The following is a 17,763-nucleotide window of genomic DNA, read 5'->3' as shown; positions in this document are numbered from 1 at the left end:
AGAAAATGAATTGAATGATTCTTTTAAAGATAACCGGAGTCACTTAACAATACATTGTCATATAATAGTTATAAAAAGCTCCCAAATACAGCATATTCAAAACAAGAACAGATCTGAAGGGGGAAAAACTTACTTTTTAAAAAAATTTTTAGTTATGGGTGGACATAATATTTTTATTTTGTTTACTTATTTTTATGTGGTGCTGAGGATTGAACCCAGTGCCTCACATGCGTGAAACAAGTGCTGAGCTACAACCCCAGCCACCCCCCCGCCCCCCAAACTTAGTTTCAACTGCTAATCAAATGATGCTCTTGGAGCTCAGAGAGATGAAAAGAATGACATTCTCTACCTTTTACTTAAAAGATCTAGTCACTATCAAAATGTTATATAATTACTATAATGTACGATATAATGGGATTTAATAAGGTGGAAATACAGATAATGAAACTATACTTCTCTTATATTTTATCTTTTTTTGTTACTAATGCAATAATTTCCGCTCTTTCTAAAGAAACAAATTCATACCCAATTTAAAAACCTAAATGGGATGTCGGGTGCAGTGGTGCCCACCTATATATAATCCCAGTGGTTTGGGAGGCTGAGGCAGGTGGACTGCAAAGTTCAAAGTCAGCCTTTGCAACTTAGGGAGACCCTGTCTCAAAATAAAAAGTACTGGGGATTTGGTTCAATGGTTAAGGGCCATTGGGTTCAATCCCTGGCACTAAAACCAATAAAACAAAACAAACCACCTGGTTGGGAGGCTGGGGATACAACTCCATGGTAGAGTGCTTGTTTAGAATGTGCAGGTCCCTGGATTTGATCTCCAGCACTGAAACAAAACAAAACAAACAAAACTCAATAATGTGGAATTAATCAGAAGTAAAATGTAATGGTTTGTATTTCGGTAAATATACTAAGTACCTCAGACGATGGAAATGTTTGTGCTAATGCCATCTTTTATTAAAATCTGTCAATGTCAAGTGATGGTTTTCCTTTTATTTTGCAGGACTAGAGCGAATTGCTCGGGATTCATCTTATGAACAGGAAGGGAAAGTCCAATTTGTAATCGATGCAGTGTATTCCATGGCTTATGCCCTGCACAATATGCACAAAGATCTCTGTCCTGGATACATCGGCCTTTGCCCACGGATGAGCACCATTGATGGGAAGGAGCTACTTGGTTATATTAGGGCTGTAAATTTTAATGGTAAGTTGCAACTTTTTTTTTTTTTTGTGGTCTCTAAATGCTTTAGAAGTGACAGGATGTTTTTGTCCTCCCTATATATAGAACATACTCAGGCAGAGTGGAAAGCACAGGATTAGAAACAGTTCTCCTTTTTAATCAGAAGTGTGAGTTTTTCCACCTGCTTTTAAATCTCAACATATTTTTTTATGTTACCATTAATCTGCTTCTGAAAGAAGCAAAAGTTAAAAATAAGCCTCTATCAATCAAAATATTCTACTTAAATATTGCTATTTCAGAAACAACTTAGAAGGCTCATTCAAAACCATTGAGGACAGATTAGATTTATTTGAAAATGTTTTGTTCGTGCCATTATTAGAGAAAAGATTATAGACGTTTTGTTTTGAAACTCATTTTAAGGTTTTTAAACAGTAAATTGACTTGAAGAAAATGGATGATCTGGAGTGGCTCTATATTTATATTCTTAAGAGTGTTGAGTTTCTGTGACTTCTTTTCCTTCCTTGTGTTTCTCTCAATGATTTAGTAAGTTGGAAGCAAAGAGCTGCATACAATGCTGTGTAGATAGGATTTTTCTACTGTAGAAGAAGAAATCTTGCTTCTGCAACTGTCACAAGAAGCTGTTATAAAATGTTCTGGTTTCATAGTATTAGGTAGAGAAGAGCCAAACTACCCTGTCTGAAGTGATGGAATTATTGAATGCTGCTGTTCTTTCATGAGAGTTGTAATGGTTGCTGCCCATGACTTTGACCATTATTTTCAAATGAAATGATAGAATGCTCTGAGCTGTCTAATTCTTTCAGTTTGGCTGTAATCCGCACAATGGACATGCCTCCAAGCCACGCACAGCGCCGCACTGTCTATCACAATGCACTCCAGTGACCTCAGCTGCCAGCCTTTCTCAAAACAGCACAAGGTCATCTTCAATTTAGAATTCAAGTGGAAACTTCTTATTTTGCTTTTTCTCAGGCAACATAAGGCAGAATTTGGTTTCCATTCAACACAGAATATTCTCCTTTCTAGCAGAAATATTTGGGAATCATTACATGGCATTAATTCTTTGGTTAATATAAACACTAAGGAAAAGTTTGAAAATAATTTTCATGCAGTTATCAAACTGAGCAAGAGGATTGTTACAGTGTAAAGTTATTTACCCTAATGTGAGGTTTGGAACACTTCATTTATCCATTAGTGTTAGGAAGTAGGAAGTAGAATGCAAATGAGGAAATTTTCTCAATTAGTGAGGCTCACCTTCAGAAAGGGAAATCTTTTCAAGAAGCACTGATGAAAGCATTTTAAAGGTGAATTACTCATTTCCCTTTTATCTTAACCATAGATCAAAACCTAACCCTTCCTTGATGACTCCAATTATTATACCATACTATAATATAATTGTGCTATTATGGACTATTAAAGAATGTCTGCATGTCTAATGGCTATTAACAGAATCTGCCTCTAGACACCAATGATCTCTGAGTTCTCCTGTCCACTTTGCACAGGTTTTATTTCCCCTGCTAGATTATCAGAGTTTGGCTGCTGTTCTTGCCTTTAGGCATGATTCCTTCCATAATCTGCTTTCTTTCAATCCACTATGGACAGAGAAGCAAATATAACACTTCATTAATTCAGTCAAGATGTTTAATTGAGCACATATACTTTGCTCAGCAATATGATAGGTGCTAAACATATATTACTGGTGAGTCATGGGGATTTAGAGTTTTTTTTGTGAACTTAGATAACCAGTCAAGTAAATACCCCCAAACTATAATTATATTACCTACAATGAATGCTGCAAAGGGAAAGGTGCTGGAATTAGTATTTATAGTGAGGGAAATTTCTCTGATCTAGGGAGTTATAAACAGGTGAAATCTTAAGGAGCTTCATGTCTAAGGTGGAGCCATAGACAGAGTGATATGAGACCATGTGAGGTCTTTTAGGCAATTACTAATGTTTGCTCTTATCTGAAAAATAATAGGAACCTACTGAAGTACAACAGTACTCTGTCTGATGCAATATTAAGTACACTATGGAGAAGAGTCATGGAAAATACTTGAATTTTACTGTATGAACTTGAATTTCTTTGAGCTCCTTAGAGATTTATTTTGCAAGGCTTTAGACTTGCCTGTATTCCAATAGTTGATGATAAAGGGAGAGAGGCCTGAACATAGGCAAATTATCTTGGACTATATAATTCTCTTGATTTTCCTCAATTTTCAGGATGTTCATCATTGTTTTATTTCATTATTGGTCTATCTATTAATGTTCATTCATCATTAATATTTTGCCTGTTTATGATTTAAAAATAAAAGAGAATAGGAGTATACCATCATCAAAACTATTACAGGAGGAAGAAATGAATATTGTAACCCAAATAAGGGCCTGTGTTAGTTCTGAGCTTCCTACGCAGTCAAAGCACAAAGGGACCTGCAATGAAAATTATGTGATAAGAACAAGTCTATCTGTTTTTCAAGAAAGAATAAATTTTCTTGGAAATTATTTCTACAAGAAAAAGTATCATATGGGGTTTTGACAGTCAAGTGAGCAATGCTATTTAACAAAATTATACAGCAAAAGTCAAAACCTTCTCTTCAACTATTTTGAACCTGTACCCACAATCAAAACTAAGAAATGTAATGTTTGGAATACCAAAGCTACTTCATTAAAGGTGTTTTCAAGGAGGAGGAAGACCTTTTCTTGATCTAGATTTGTAACTCTTTTGTACTCTGATGATGTGGGATGAACCGTACTCTGAGAAAAATAAATGAAGAACATCTTCCTTATACTCTTTTTAAAAAATTTTAACTTCCTACTCATAAATCTGACATTTTGATCAGTTGAAGTAAGAGCTGCTGGGTTGAAGGGATTGGCGTAACCCTGGCCAATACACTTCTCAGTTTTACTCACTGGACTTGGTGTTACCTTGAAGGGTCCCAGTAGCTGTATAAGGAACTTACTTCTGTCCCACAGACTTACATATCATTGCTCTTTGCAGGAATTGTACTGTAAGTAGATGTTTGTAATTTGGTTTTGGAAATCTAGCAAACAACTATGTTGCATTGTTCACTGGATCATTGTGGAGTTGGTTGTGTTGGTGACAACAATTGTTCTCATCTGGGGGACAGCCAGCCTATTTCCTAAAGATTGGAAATGCAGGGGCTTTTGGCCACACCACGTATTCCTCAGGACCAGTTTTAATTTTCTGAAGAGCCCAGATGTGCTCAGCTAGACCCAGCGCTGGAAGGGTCTTAGCATACTGTTATCAGTTGTCAAACAATGGGCTTCCCAGGGATACTTCCAGTGTTGTACAATGTGGCTTCCAGTTCCTCTCAGGATCAGTGAGCTACATGATGTTCTCTCAAAAGGAAAAAAAAAAAAAAAAAAAGAAAGAAAAACTTAACCTATCGCATGAAATTATTTAGCAGTGCCCAGTTAAATATTGAATAGTGACTGTGCTGAAGTGCTATTTCTGTGTGGATAATGTTAAACTATTTCACATTAACATGAGGGCTTTAAACTGTTTCTTTTTGACATTAATATGGACATATATCGCTTTTTGTGGTCCTTTCTAGTCAAGATAGTAAAACTATGTCTTGTTTCGAGGAAGACTTCCAGTTTATAAGAGCAGGAGATAAAGCAGTACAAGCTGCTGAATGCTGCACAGCCATTGGTATAAAAGGGAATCATGTTTAAAATTTAGTCTTGCTGAGATTGTAAGCAGGGATGTGGTATGCCTACTTAAGCAGGGGTTTCAAGACACTCAGTTTAAAAAACCATGTTTCTTCCAGAGTATTGTTTGACAATGTGAAGAGTGTAAGAGAACTATAATGATAAAACATTAGTATTTCAGTTCAAAATTTGTCTCTCAGAAATTACTAAAGGTGAAATATTTAGTCAGATTACTAAACTAAAAGACTTAAGTTACTTCTGGCAACAAAAACATAAGCTACAATGGAGGTTTGATTGATTTTTAATACTCAAACTGTTTTTTTTTTTTTTTTTATCATTGCTGGAAAATTTTACTTTCCCATCTCCTGAATCTGTATTGCAGGCACATTCAGAATCATGACAGGCTTAGAATCACTCGCATTTTCCTTACAAGTTTTCTCAACCTCTCTTCTCTACTTGGGAAGCCAGAGGAAAACAACGACTTGACTTTTTAGGATTACTTTTATTGCTACTATTTGAACAAAATGCTATTTCTATAAATTTTTTAAATCCTAAGACCTATCAAAAGAAAAACATAAAGAAAAGGAGTTCAGATTTTTTTTTTTTTAGGAACTTAAGCAACTATGTCAACTCCTTGCTCCAAGGCAATAAAATATTAATACTGTACATCTTGTATGGAATCAAAGATTCTTCTGTTGCTACAAAAACCTTATTTATCATAAAGAAAAAGTGTTGGGCAGAATTCCTGAGATATCTCTCCATTCCTTTTACCTATAGTTGAGCTCATGTCAAGAGTGAGTCAAGCCTAATGGCATATTAATTTGGTTTGTTTGATTTCAGGTAACAAAAAGCAATTTAAGCTTGCTTAATTATGCTGATAGAATTTATGAGCACGTGTCAAGAAAAACCATAGCAGAATATAAAAGGGTCTAAAAAAAGAACTGGTTCTAGGAAAGGTAAACCTGACAGAAACTCAAACATCTTTCTGTACGTGTCTCTGCACCATCTGGTTCTCTTTGTACTGATTCTCTCTACTTTTAGCTCTCTGGTGCCGCATAGAGCCATCCTATACTGCTAGAATTTAGCCATTCTTGGTTCAGGACACCTGCTGACACTAAGCACTTTTTTCAAACTCTCAATTCCAACTATGTGGAAGCTTGAATCTCATTAATAAACTTTGGTTGGGTATCAGTACTGCTCCAAATTACTAGTGGCCAGGAGCAAGTAGTACAAATTTGGTTGTCATGGGTCCTGCCTTGAGGATGAAGAGGCTATTTTGGAAGTTCCTCTAAGCAATTTATGGGGAAAGTTATAACAGATGGAGCAGAGAGGTGGAAAACTAAGAGGACTGGTACCTACCTACCAGAAGCAAGGAGGGTCAGAGGCCCTATGAGCTTCATAAGATTAATGAAAACCCCTTTAAGAATCAGAATATCTGTGACAACACCAGAGAGCGGTCAGCTTTGTGGGTATGTGAGGTCAGCCTCACATGCATTGAATTTCCTGACACCAAGTGAGGTGAGGTAGCCCCTAAATCTTACTGTCCACCATTTCAACGCTCAATCTTCTAGACCTCAGGGACTGGTACAAAGATGGCATTTATCAACATTTGCTTTTTTTTGTTTCTTAAGAAACCTTTTTGATTTTAAAAACTTAGCTCAAAATGTTGAGTTATACAATTTTGAGAGTCTTATTTTATAGACACTTTAGTCTGATTCTCAAGGAAGTACGTTTGCATAAAATACACTTAAGCTATCTAAAGAAATAGTATAGCTTCATATTGGGAAATGTACTACAACCATGCTAATAGGTCAGATAAGATAATTAGCATTTCATAATATGATTTAAAGTCATTTGATTAAAATATTACCCTCATTTCTATTATAAGTACAAAACAAACTAGGAAGGGAAAAAAAGTTTAATATGATAAAGTATATCTGCATCTATAATTATATACTTATAGCTGTTTCTATTAAATAGATGGATTAGAACTATAACCCTATTATTAATATTCTATATATTTTAACCAATATAATAAAGCATGAAACAAAAATAACAAAAATTACCACTAAAAAGGAAAATTAGTATCATTATTATATTCAAATAATCTGCTCTAAGGATAATAAATTTAAAAAAATTAAAATTACTTATTTTAGAAAGATAATCCAATCCATATTAAAATTAATATGAAAATATTAAGAACTTTCTTATGTACCAATAAGAAGTCATTGACTTAACTTATATACAATTGAGCTCTGTTTCCTTTGCAGAAAATATTTAAAGTATCTTGCAACAAATTGAATGAAATATATGAAAGACCTATATGAAGAAAACTTTTGACAGATGTGCAACACATTTGAAAAATGGAGAGAGAGTCCTTGTTGATGGATTCAGAGCTAATTATATAAAAAATTGTTAATCCTTTCTGAATAAATTAGTATTTGTGCTTAGTGCAATTCAAAAAAATTAAAAAGGAGTATGCTCTGGAATTTTAGATAAATATTATTTTAATTTTAATGATGAGAATAAGTGCATAAAAAGATGAATTTGAAGAAAACACTATTCCTACCAAACATTTAACATTTAAGCAACATGTTAAGTTATATTAATTATGACAATCAATCTGGTATTTAACTAGTACCAGAATACACATAAAAATGAAACCAGAGGGTTGGGGATATATCTCATTTTGGAGAGTGCTTTCCTTGCATGCATGAGGCCCTGAGTTCAATCCCCAGCGCGCGTGCACACACACACACACAACACCCAACAACAGAAAGAAAAAGCCCAAGGTATATAATGACAATAAATAAATAATTTTACACATGCATATGCATCTACATATGAATTTATCATGTTATAGATTTAGAAGTAAGTGGGAAAAGTTGGGCCCAGTGAGGTACTCCTGTATTCCCAGTGGCTCAGGAGGCTGAGAAAGAAGGATCATAAAGTGAAGTACTGAGCAACTCAGTGAGACCCTGTTTCTAAATAAAATACAGAATAGTGCTAGGGATGTGGCTTAGTGGTCAAGTTTCCTTGACCTAAGAAAAAAGAGATAAGTGAGACAGTCTAGGGAGGGGAAGTATGGAAGTCCATTGTATTAGACAAAGGGGAATGAAGGAAAGGGACAGGGGAGGGGAATAGGAAAGATAGTAGAAGGAATCAGACATAACTTTCCCATGCTCAGATATGAATATGTGACCAGTGTAACTTCACATTTATTCAACCACAAGAATGGATCAAAATTGTAATGGGTTGTACCCATATATGTATAACATGTAAAAATATACCCTAATGTCATGTATATCTAAAAACAACAAATAAAAAAGAAAAAAGTGGGAAAGGACATTTTTTCTATTATTTAATTCAGTGAAATTGAGAGAGACAATTTTTTTACATAAGATGGAGTTTAATTTAGGTTTAGTTAAAAAACAAAAAAAGTGGGAAAGTTTACCTGATTTAAATGGATAAGCTTAAAATTAGTAAAATATTGAGGTGCTAAACAAGTATTAAAAATTATCATAAGCATAGTTTTAAAACAAAGTAGGCATGAAGTATTGAAGGCATGTCAAATAATTACTATATCAAATATAAAAAGATGTAGAGATTGATATAAATTATGACATCTCCAAGGTACCAATTGTCAAAACTTATAAATGTTAATAAATATTTGAAAAGGTTAAGCCTCATGAATAATCAAAGAAAAAATTAATCAACAAAGAAACAGTTTTCCATATATTAAATTTGCAAAGACTTAATAATAATTTTCATTGTAGAGGCCGTTCTGCCTTTATGTATATCTTATAAAGCAACAATTTTTAAAAGCCAGTCAATAGAGGAGAGGAATGGGAGCAGGGGGAAGCAGGAGGGGAGTGCAGGAGGAAGTACTGGAGACAGAAATAGAGCAAATTGTATTCCATGAATGCACAATTATCGTCAAAATGAACCCACTGTTATATATAACTATAATACACTAATAAAACATTTTTAAAAAATTAAGAAACAAGTCCCCTAACAGGGAAACATGTTCATTACCCTGGAGTTAGCCAAGAGCACAGATGCCTGACACCCAGCCTTCAAATTTAATCACTAGATTTTAATTAACAGAGAGAACAATAGGTGTCTTATTCAATCATCAATGATAAAACAGGTGATAGCTGGTATTTAATGCTAATTATCAGTTGAATTCCAGTTTCCAAGGGTGAGCAGGCATGTGCAAGGTATAATACAGTGTTTCTAATACATATGGTAGTGCTAACTCTTTGTTATGGCATCTTACTATAATAAATGGGACTTTATAAAAATTGTAGAAATAATAAATAGTAACTATTAAAACGTTATTATTTGGGTATTCCAAATATGCTTGGTAAGAGTAAGCATTAGTGTGATTTTTTTCAATGATCATTTGATCATAGCATATTAAATCTTTATTTTCTTAATTCTAGGAATATATTCTAAGGAAATTATTTGAAATAAGTGTATTTTCAGATGCTTATTGAAGAAACAAGGAAGCCAAACACGTTTTTGTTTTGTGTTTAATTAAAACCTACAAATGATATGCTGTACTATGGCACAGCACTTTGACTAGGTACTGGGATTCTGGACTTCCTAGCTCTGCTACCCTCTTCCTGTGGTGTGAGCCCATCCCAATCTCTCAGCTCATCTTTTGAAAGGAAGCATTTTATAAAATGATTGAATCTGAACTTAGAGCTCTCTTCCAGCTCTAAATTGTCTACATATTCCTTTTTATGATAAAGATTATTTTTATAAGGTGAAGGCATATTTTAAAAACATATATGCCTATCAATTTTTTTATTATTGTCTTTTCTGTTTATGTTCACTTTTATCTCTTATGAATCATTTATCCCACATACATTTTATTGGGAATCTTATAAGGAATCTAATGAAAGAGCTCTGAGCTAAGCATCAAGAGCACAAAGATTAATAAAATGTGGACCTGTGAATTGTCAAATTTCATAGCTTAACAGAGAGGTACAGAAACATTTAACTAACAATAATTCAAGTGATTAGTGATATGATAGAGACATGGATTTCACAAACAACAGAATGCTGAGATTTAGGAAATAATATAAAAGAGGAATAAAGAATACAACACAGAGAGTAAATGATATCTGATTTGAATTACAAATGGAAAGTAACATTTCATCAGGTGGATGAGATGAGGATAAGAAATTCTTGGCAGACAAAGCAGTTTAATAATCATTGAAAAACAGGGAAGAACACAAACAGCACAAGAAAGTAAAGCTTCCATAATGGAAGAATGCATGATAATAGGTTGCAGAGATGAGGGGAGAGGGGTGCATGCTGGAAGATGAGCTAGGAAGGTAAGCTTGGGCCCATTTGAAGTCTTGCCAAGCTCTGTTGTTTGAATGCGACACAACCAGCAAAAAGAAACCAGGGAGGCTTTTTGAGCAGGATGATGAAGTGCTAAGTAGGTGCTGAGAAAGTGTTTTAGAAAAATAACTATGGCAGTAATTGAAAGATGGGAGGGAGTGAGATGGAAGACAAGAGATGGTAAGTTAAGAGTGGACTCCAACAGTCCTGGTGAGAGAATAGCATCTGAAATGGGAAAATGAAAGTACACATAAAATGGAGATAAGTGAATTAAAGAGAAAGGGGTTCAGAACAGTTTGAAAGCTGGCACTGTACTACCACTGTGCTCTGCCAGAAACCAAGAGATGTTGAGAAATAGCTTAACTTCCTCAAGTGATCTTTCTTTGTAACTGTGATTACTGATTCATTACTTTAGTGTATATACCACTGATGAAATTGACACTGCCTTTGTTTCATCTACTTCTGGTAAGTAGAAAATTAGATCAGTATGTGGAAAAATTGATGAAATGTCATTGCTTGAGGTTATGATGCATAATTTCCTCATAATTAATTTTTATCTAACAAACATAAGTAAAGCAAAGTTAAACTTGCTGAAGTGATTATCGATTGAATCACTTAAAAAATCTTAAAAATTATAAGATCCTAAAAATAATATCTTTGTTGATAATAACCTCATATGAAATAAAACGGAGGAAGTCAACGATAATTTGAAGGTATTTTATATAATTAATTTTTCAAAGCTAAGAGCTTACATGTATTTCCTAGAAATATTTATAAATTTAAGAAAAGTTAACAGAGTATATATTAATAATGAATACGTAAAGATAAATAAGCAGTCTGATTTGAAATTAAGTAGTTTTTTTTAGTTTTTGATTAAGAACTTCAAGTTGGTTATAAAGTATTGAACTTATAAATTAAGTCATCATGAAAGTTAGGAGTGGAATTATACTTCTGCTTCTGTTTTCTAACTGAGTAGGGTGATAGACTATAGGGGAATTAAAGTCTAATATCTTTCATAGTCATGAAGGATGAAGTTTACTATTTTATCATTTCCTTCCTTAAAATAGAGACACATGCCAAGATTTTCCCAGCCTTGAAGAAAAGCTTGAAACAAATTAATGGATATATTCTATATATTCTGGTTGGTTTTTTTTGGGGGGGGGATTGCTTAATTTCATCCATTAGGTTGGATTTCTTTTACCCATCATTTATTCTTATTATTTATGATCTTCATAATATACTAAAAACAAAGGAATAAATGATAAGAAAATCCCAGAGTCAGATAGGATGCCATGATCGCAGTATTAAGGACTGAGGGCTGAACCATGGGTCTAAATAGAGATGCTGTGGTGAGCCTTGAGTGAAGGATGAGGACCCTTCAGTGAATGATGAATGGATAAAATAATGTGGCATCTATCACAATGGAATTTTACTCAGTAATAAAAGAGAATAAAATCATGGCATTTGCAGGTAAATGGATAGTGTTGGAGAAGATAATGCTAAGTGAAGTTAGCTAATCCCCCCCCACCAAAAAAATGTAGAATGTTTTCTCTAATATAAGGAAGCTGACTCATAGGGGGGTAGGGAGGGGGAGCATGGGAAGAATAGATGAATTCTAGATAGGGCAGAGGGGTGGGAGGGAAAGGAAGGGGGCAGGGGTTTAGCAAGAATGGTGGAATGTGATGGACATCATTATACAAAGTACATGTATGAAGACAGGAATTGGGTATCAACATACTTTATATACAAACAGAGATGAAAAATTGTGGTATATATGTGTAATAAGAATTGCAAAAAAAGTACATGTATAAGACATGAGTTGGTGTGAGCATATTTTATATACAAAGATATGAAAAACTGTGCTCTATATGTGAAATAAGAATTGCAATGCATTCCACTGTCATGTATTTAAAAAGAATAAATCAATTATACTGAAAAAAAAGGATGAGGAAATAGATGAAGGAGCTGAGAGGATCTGAGGTGATGGGAAAAATTTCTGAATGAGTGTACATGTAATGGCTTGTACTTTTCACAATGATCAGAAACACAGGCTTTATATTCAGAGTTTGAATGCAGTTTTAGTACTTACTATATTATGATCTTGGCCAAGGAAACAAATCTCCCTAAATCTTTATTTCCTCATCTCTGATGGAAATAATAGTGATAACAGTATATGTACTGTGTATGTGTGTGTGTGTGTGTGTGTAACCTTGGGGGAAGAATATATATATTCAGGGTTCCTATAAGTTTAAGATGATTAATACTTAGTACTTAACAAAGAGATAGACAAATTGTACAATACATGGAGAATGTTTCATCAATAGACCTACAGTGAAGTAAGTGTTTGATGAGATGGGTAGTCTGAGATTGAGGACTTGAACATCTTAAGAAAGATACAGACTTAAAAAGCACTGCATAGAAAGACCAATAGTGGAAGTGAAAACAGGGCAGACTTTGGAAAGGATGCCTCTGCTATGGCTCCAATCAGCAAGTTTTTTCCAGCAGTGCCAGCCTCTTGGATATAGGAACAGGAGTGTGAATGTTTTTCCACTTTCAAAGCAAATGGAAAAATGCATTACCATTGAGATGCACATGTGATGAGTCTAGAGTAGACCAAGTGGGGCTCATTCTTTCATTATTTCCTCTGTTTTCTTCAAAAATTACATAACTTTTCTTTGAAATGAAGAAAGGTATTTAATGGAATAGCTTCCATGTTATTAGGGATAATTATTTTCTGGTGATATTTCACTTCAGAAAGAATCTACCTGAAAATTAAAATGGAGCCTTGATTATTTTTCTCTTTAAGGTTATTAACTCTTATAATTACATTAAGTTTAATCACAAAGTTAGTTTGAAAATGAGGGATATGAATGAAAAAATTCATGTTAATGCTGATGGTTAAATCATTACAGTTTGGGGACTTTGCTTTCTTAGTCTTTTGGATGTGTTTAAAAACCATGACTATAAAATAACTTTGCTTTTGAACTACCTTTTTCTCTAGCTAAGTGAACAATTAACAAATTTTGTTGTAGAAAAATCATGAGTGCAAATTTATGGAATTTATATGAATATGTCAAACATGTTCATTTAACAAATATTTATCAATGTTCATTATGTGTCTAAATTATGCCATTGGTATTTTGTATTCCCTTCTGTTTCTCACTTCTTTTCCTTTCTTTATTATCCTTTATATCTTTACCTTCTTTTTCTTTCCTCTTTTATTCCTTCTCCCAATATTTCTCCACTTGCTTTGTAACCTAGAAGGTGACAATTGGCCAATGGCATGAGCTTGAGAAAGATAGACATGAAGGCAAATCCTGACTCTTCCATTTAGGCCATGACATTTTGGTTCAGTCAGTTAGATTTTACAAGCCTGTGTGTTCCCTACATTGGGTAGCAATAATAATCATAACTGCTGTACAGTGTTATGTGAGCATTTAATGAGCTAATTCTTTCTTAAGGGCTTAGCACAATGCCTGTATGCAATGAATAATCAATAAATGGTAATAGTAATGATTACTTTTTTTTCCTGCCCCTGAGAGGCATAAACCTCTGAATATATTTACAGAATTTCAAACAGACACACATAAACACTTCCCAAGTATGCACCCATTTGCATAAATTTTTCAACATAGATTTCAGAATGTGATAAATCTCCATCAGTATTATTGTGGTCTAATATTAACTTATTATTTCTTCAAGGTTTCATTCATTTGTTCTCAAGACTACATAGGCATTTTAGTTTTCCCTTTTCTCTTGCAGTGGCTTTCAGAACTGTTCATTTATTATTAGAACCTTAAGGTGAGATATGGGAAGAAGAAGGCATAAAACTCATACTAATCAATTTTTCATAGAGTTCAGTAACCGGGCAGGTAAGGAGGTAGAAACTGTTGCTTGAAGGGGAGCTCAGGAAATGTCCTAGATTGAACTACATTTCCCATGTTCAGAATATCCTTGGAAACTCATCTATTCATGGACTGAACAGAAATGAATGACCTCTATAACTGGAGATCTTCCATCTCATCCACTTCAACAGAGAAAACTTGCACCAGTGCATGATCGTGTCTATATTCACAGAGCAATGAAAACTGAACTCCCGGGATAAAATTGGTTAAAAGTCATAAGCTCTGTTTGTTTTGTAAAATCATTCAAATAGAAATGAATATATATATATATATATATATATATATATATATATATATATATATATATATACACATACATACATACATACATACATATATGCAGGTAAAGGGGTTGTAGTGCAAGTTTCTCAACAAGGCATTAATTTCTAATTTAATCTTTATCCTACTGAAGAAGCTCTACTTTTCCCCAGATCTTATGTTTTCCTTTGCTGGCTGTGGTGGTTATACAGATGACCCTGTGGTATATATTAGTTCATGAGTAACGCCAAGAAATTCTGACCTTCATGGAAATAATTTCAAAAGGGCTTTCTTTTCCCCTTCTTGAGGCCCTCTTGGCTTCTTTATGTTCCTGGCTATTCTTATGTTAACCTGAGAATTGTGTGAAATTTTATATACCTTTATCTCTATTTTCTCTTTGCTTTAATCAACATTTAATAAAACAACGAATCATGCTTACTGACTTTTTTTTTTTTTTTTACTTTATAAGGAGTAAACCTTACAGAAATGCACATGTTGAGTCTACAGCTCAGTGCATTTTCATAATAAGCTGAAAACCTCCAGGTCATAATTCAGAACACACCCAACCAGCATCCAGAACACTGAACCAAACTCCCAAACTTCAGACTTCTTCTGTGTTCCCTTCCCATCATTACACCCCTCTCTGGGAAGTCACTCTCCTGACTTTGAAGAGTATAGACTGAGGTTATCTGCTTTTATACTTATATAGATGAAATTGCTTTTATGTCTGGCTTCATTTCACTTCAATTTTTACTATAGAGGAAGTAAAGCACATTTCCATTATTATGTCTATCAATTAATGTTAGATTCAATTATTCAAATTGACTTTGTTGGATATTCAATATTTAAAGTTTTAAAGTCCAATAAATTAGTTTATGAAATAATATTTGGTATCTGTTAATGAGGTTTGAATATATGAAGACTTAAATTTTTAGTGTAATGTCTATAATTTCTGTGAAATCAGTAAAGACAATATTACTGTCAAGAGCCTTCTCATCTTGGGCATGCTATCATCATCTTTTAAAATAATAAACTTTGTTTCTTAGAGAAATTTTAGGTTAACAGCAAAATCGAGTGGAAAGTACAGGAGTGTCCATGGTTTACATCAGAGTTCATTATGGATGTATTTTCTATGGGGTTTGGCAAATGTAAAATGACATGAAGCCAAAATGCACTACTATAATACGGAGTAGTTTCACTGCCCTAAAAATCCTCTGTCCCCTTGTTCATCACTTCCTCTCTATTAACCTTTGACAGTCACTGATCTTTTTACTATCTCCATAGTTTGACTTTTCCAGTTTGTCATATAGTTGAAATTATATAATATGTAGCCTTTTCAGATAGGCTTCTTTCACTTAGTAATGTATATTTAGACATTCTCCAAGTCTTGAAATGGCATGGTAGTTCTTTTTTTTTTTTAACATAGAATATTATTCTGTTTTCTGGATGTGCTCCAGTTCATCAGTTAACCTACTAAAGGCCACTTTGATTGCTTCTAAGTTTTGGCTATTATGACTAAAGCCTCTATAAAGATCCAGGGATAGTTTTTTGTGTGGAGACAAATTTTCAACTCCTTTGGGTAAGTGCTAAGAGCTTAATTGCTGGATCATACAGGAAAAGGATGTTGAGTTTTGTAATAAATTGCCAAACTGTCTTCCAAAGAGGCCTTATCATTTTGTCTTTCTTCCAGTAATGAATTAGAGTTCTGTTGCTTTACGTGCTTGATGGAATTTGGTGTTGCCAGTGTTTCAGATTCTGGCCATTGTAATAAGTACATTACAGTGTGGTATTTCATAAATAGTATGTCATTTTCATTTCAATTTGGAGTTCCCTAGTGATATCTGATAAGCATTTTTAATATAGTTATTTCATTGATAAAACCAATAGGCCTACTCTCCATACCCTCCATTTAGAGTTAATTTGTATGAAGGATGTAAAGTTTATGTCCAAATTCATTCTTTTTTTTGGGGGGGGGGCTTGGGAATATATACTTGTTCTATCACTATATTAGTCAGTTTTTTTGTTTTGTTTCTGTGACCAAAATACCTGATAAGAGCAATTCCGAGGAGGAAAAGTTTATTTGGAGTTCGCAGTTTCAGAGATCTCAACCCATGGTTGGCTGATTCCATTGCTCTGGGCCCTAGGTCAGTGGGGACATCATGGCAAAGGGTGAGGCTGAGGAAAGCTGCTCAGATTATGACTGTGGGGAAAGAGGGGGTATGGGGGAAGGTGGAGGGAGGGAGGGAGGGGGAGAGAGAGAAAGAGAGGGGGAGGGAGAGGGAGAGAAAGAGAGGGGGAGGGAGAGGAAGAGAAATGCAATGCATAGGGAACCAGGGATAAAATATAAACCCCAAATGCATACCCCCGGTAGCCTAATTTCAGTTATTAGGCAGCACAATAGTCATTTCAAATTATTACTCTATCAACTGTATTAATCCACCTTTGAACATTCCTGCATTATCTACATGTGAACTTTCAGGGTTACCTCATATTCAAACCAGAACAACAACTTTGTTGAATTCATCATTTACCATCATTTCTTTTTGGGGGGTGGGTGGGTACTGGGGATTGAACTCAGGGGCTCTCAACCACTGAGCCACAGCCCCAGCCTTATTTTGTATTTTATCTAGAGACAAGGTCTCACTGAGTTGCTTAGTGTCTCGCTTTTGCTAAGTCTGGCTTTGAACTTGTGAGCCTCCTGTCTCAGCTGCCTAAACTGCTGGGATTATTAGGCATGTGCCACCTGCCCAGCCACCCATCATTTCTTGACAAAGTTAGCAATTTTCTCTCAGAATTGGCATAAGTAAAAATTGAGGTCCTATAATATTCGTCTTATTTTTCATGAATCTGAGAAAAATGTTTCTAGAAATTAGTTTCATATAGCTCCTTAAATAATTTTAATCATACTCAATTGTTCATATGTCACTAGAAGTGAACTCATTCTTTGCAGCCAGTATATCATTACATGTGTGAATATGAGTGTGTGTGTCATCATTGTGGTTGTTTTTGTGATTGTTGGAACTGAAGGGGCATGCATACAATATTATGTAAACAGTGATAAAAGATAAAAAATAATAAATTTGAGCTTAAAAACTGTCCAGTGAAAATACTGCTTTATAGAACATACACAAACCATAACAAGGGCACCTGATTAATGCATATGGACATTTAGTGTGACTCTTGAAATACATTCCATCTTGTAGGAAACAGCATTTCATGACTATTTCAGTTTTAATCAGCATCATAAAAAAATGCTTCTTGATTGCCTAGTTCCATCAGTCTTTGTTCTAGGCATTGAAGAGACGGAAATTAGACTGTTCCAGCTAATTTGCTAGGATATTTGCAAACAAATACACCAGTGTAAGATTTGACAACAGT

At 34.3% G+C, this 17,763-nt stretch overlaps 1 protein-coding gene across 2 annotated transcripts in view; it reads left to right on the top strand.

Moving 5' to 3' along the window:
- Grm8 (glutamate metabotropic receptor 8) overlaps positions 1 to 17,763 on the top strand; it is a 724,606-nt gene that overhangs the window by 456,083 nt on the left and 250,760 nt on the right. For both annotated transcript variants that reach the window (XM_076862113.2, XM_076862107.2), the window contains one exon: positions 1,007 to 1,207. In XM_076862113.2, coding sequence (XP_076718228.1) covers positions 1,007 to 1,207 — 201 coding nt within the window. The remainder of the gene's footprint in view (positions 1 to 1,006; positions 1,208 to 17,763) is intronic.

Source organism: Callospermophilus lateralis, chromosome 1, assembly GCF_048772815.1.
Source record: "Callospermophilus lateralis isolate mCalLat2 chromosome 1, mCalLat2.hap1, whole genome shotgun sequence".
In the NCBI taxonomy this organism is placed as follows: domain Eukaryota; kingdom Metazoa; phylum Chordata; class Mammalia; order Rodentia; family Sciuridae; genus Callospermophilus; species Callospermophilus lateralis.
Note: the sequence above shows the minus strand (reverse complement) of the source record. Positions and strands in the feature narration are given on the sequence as shown.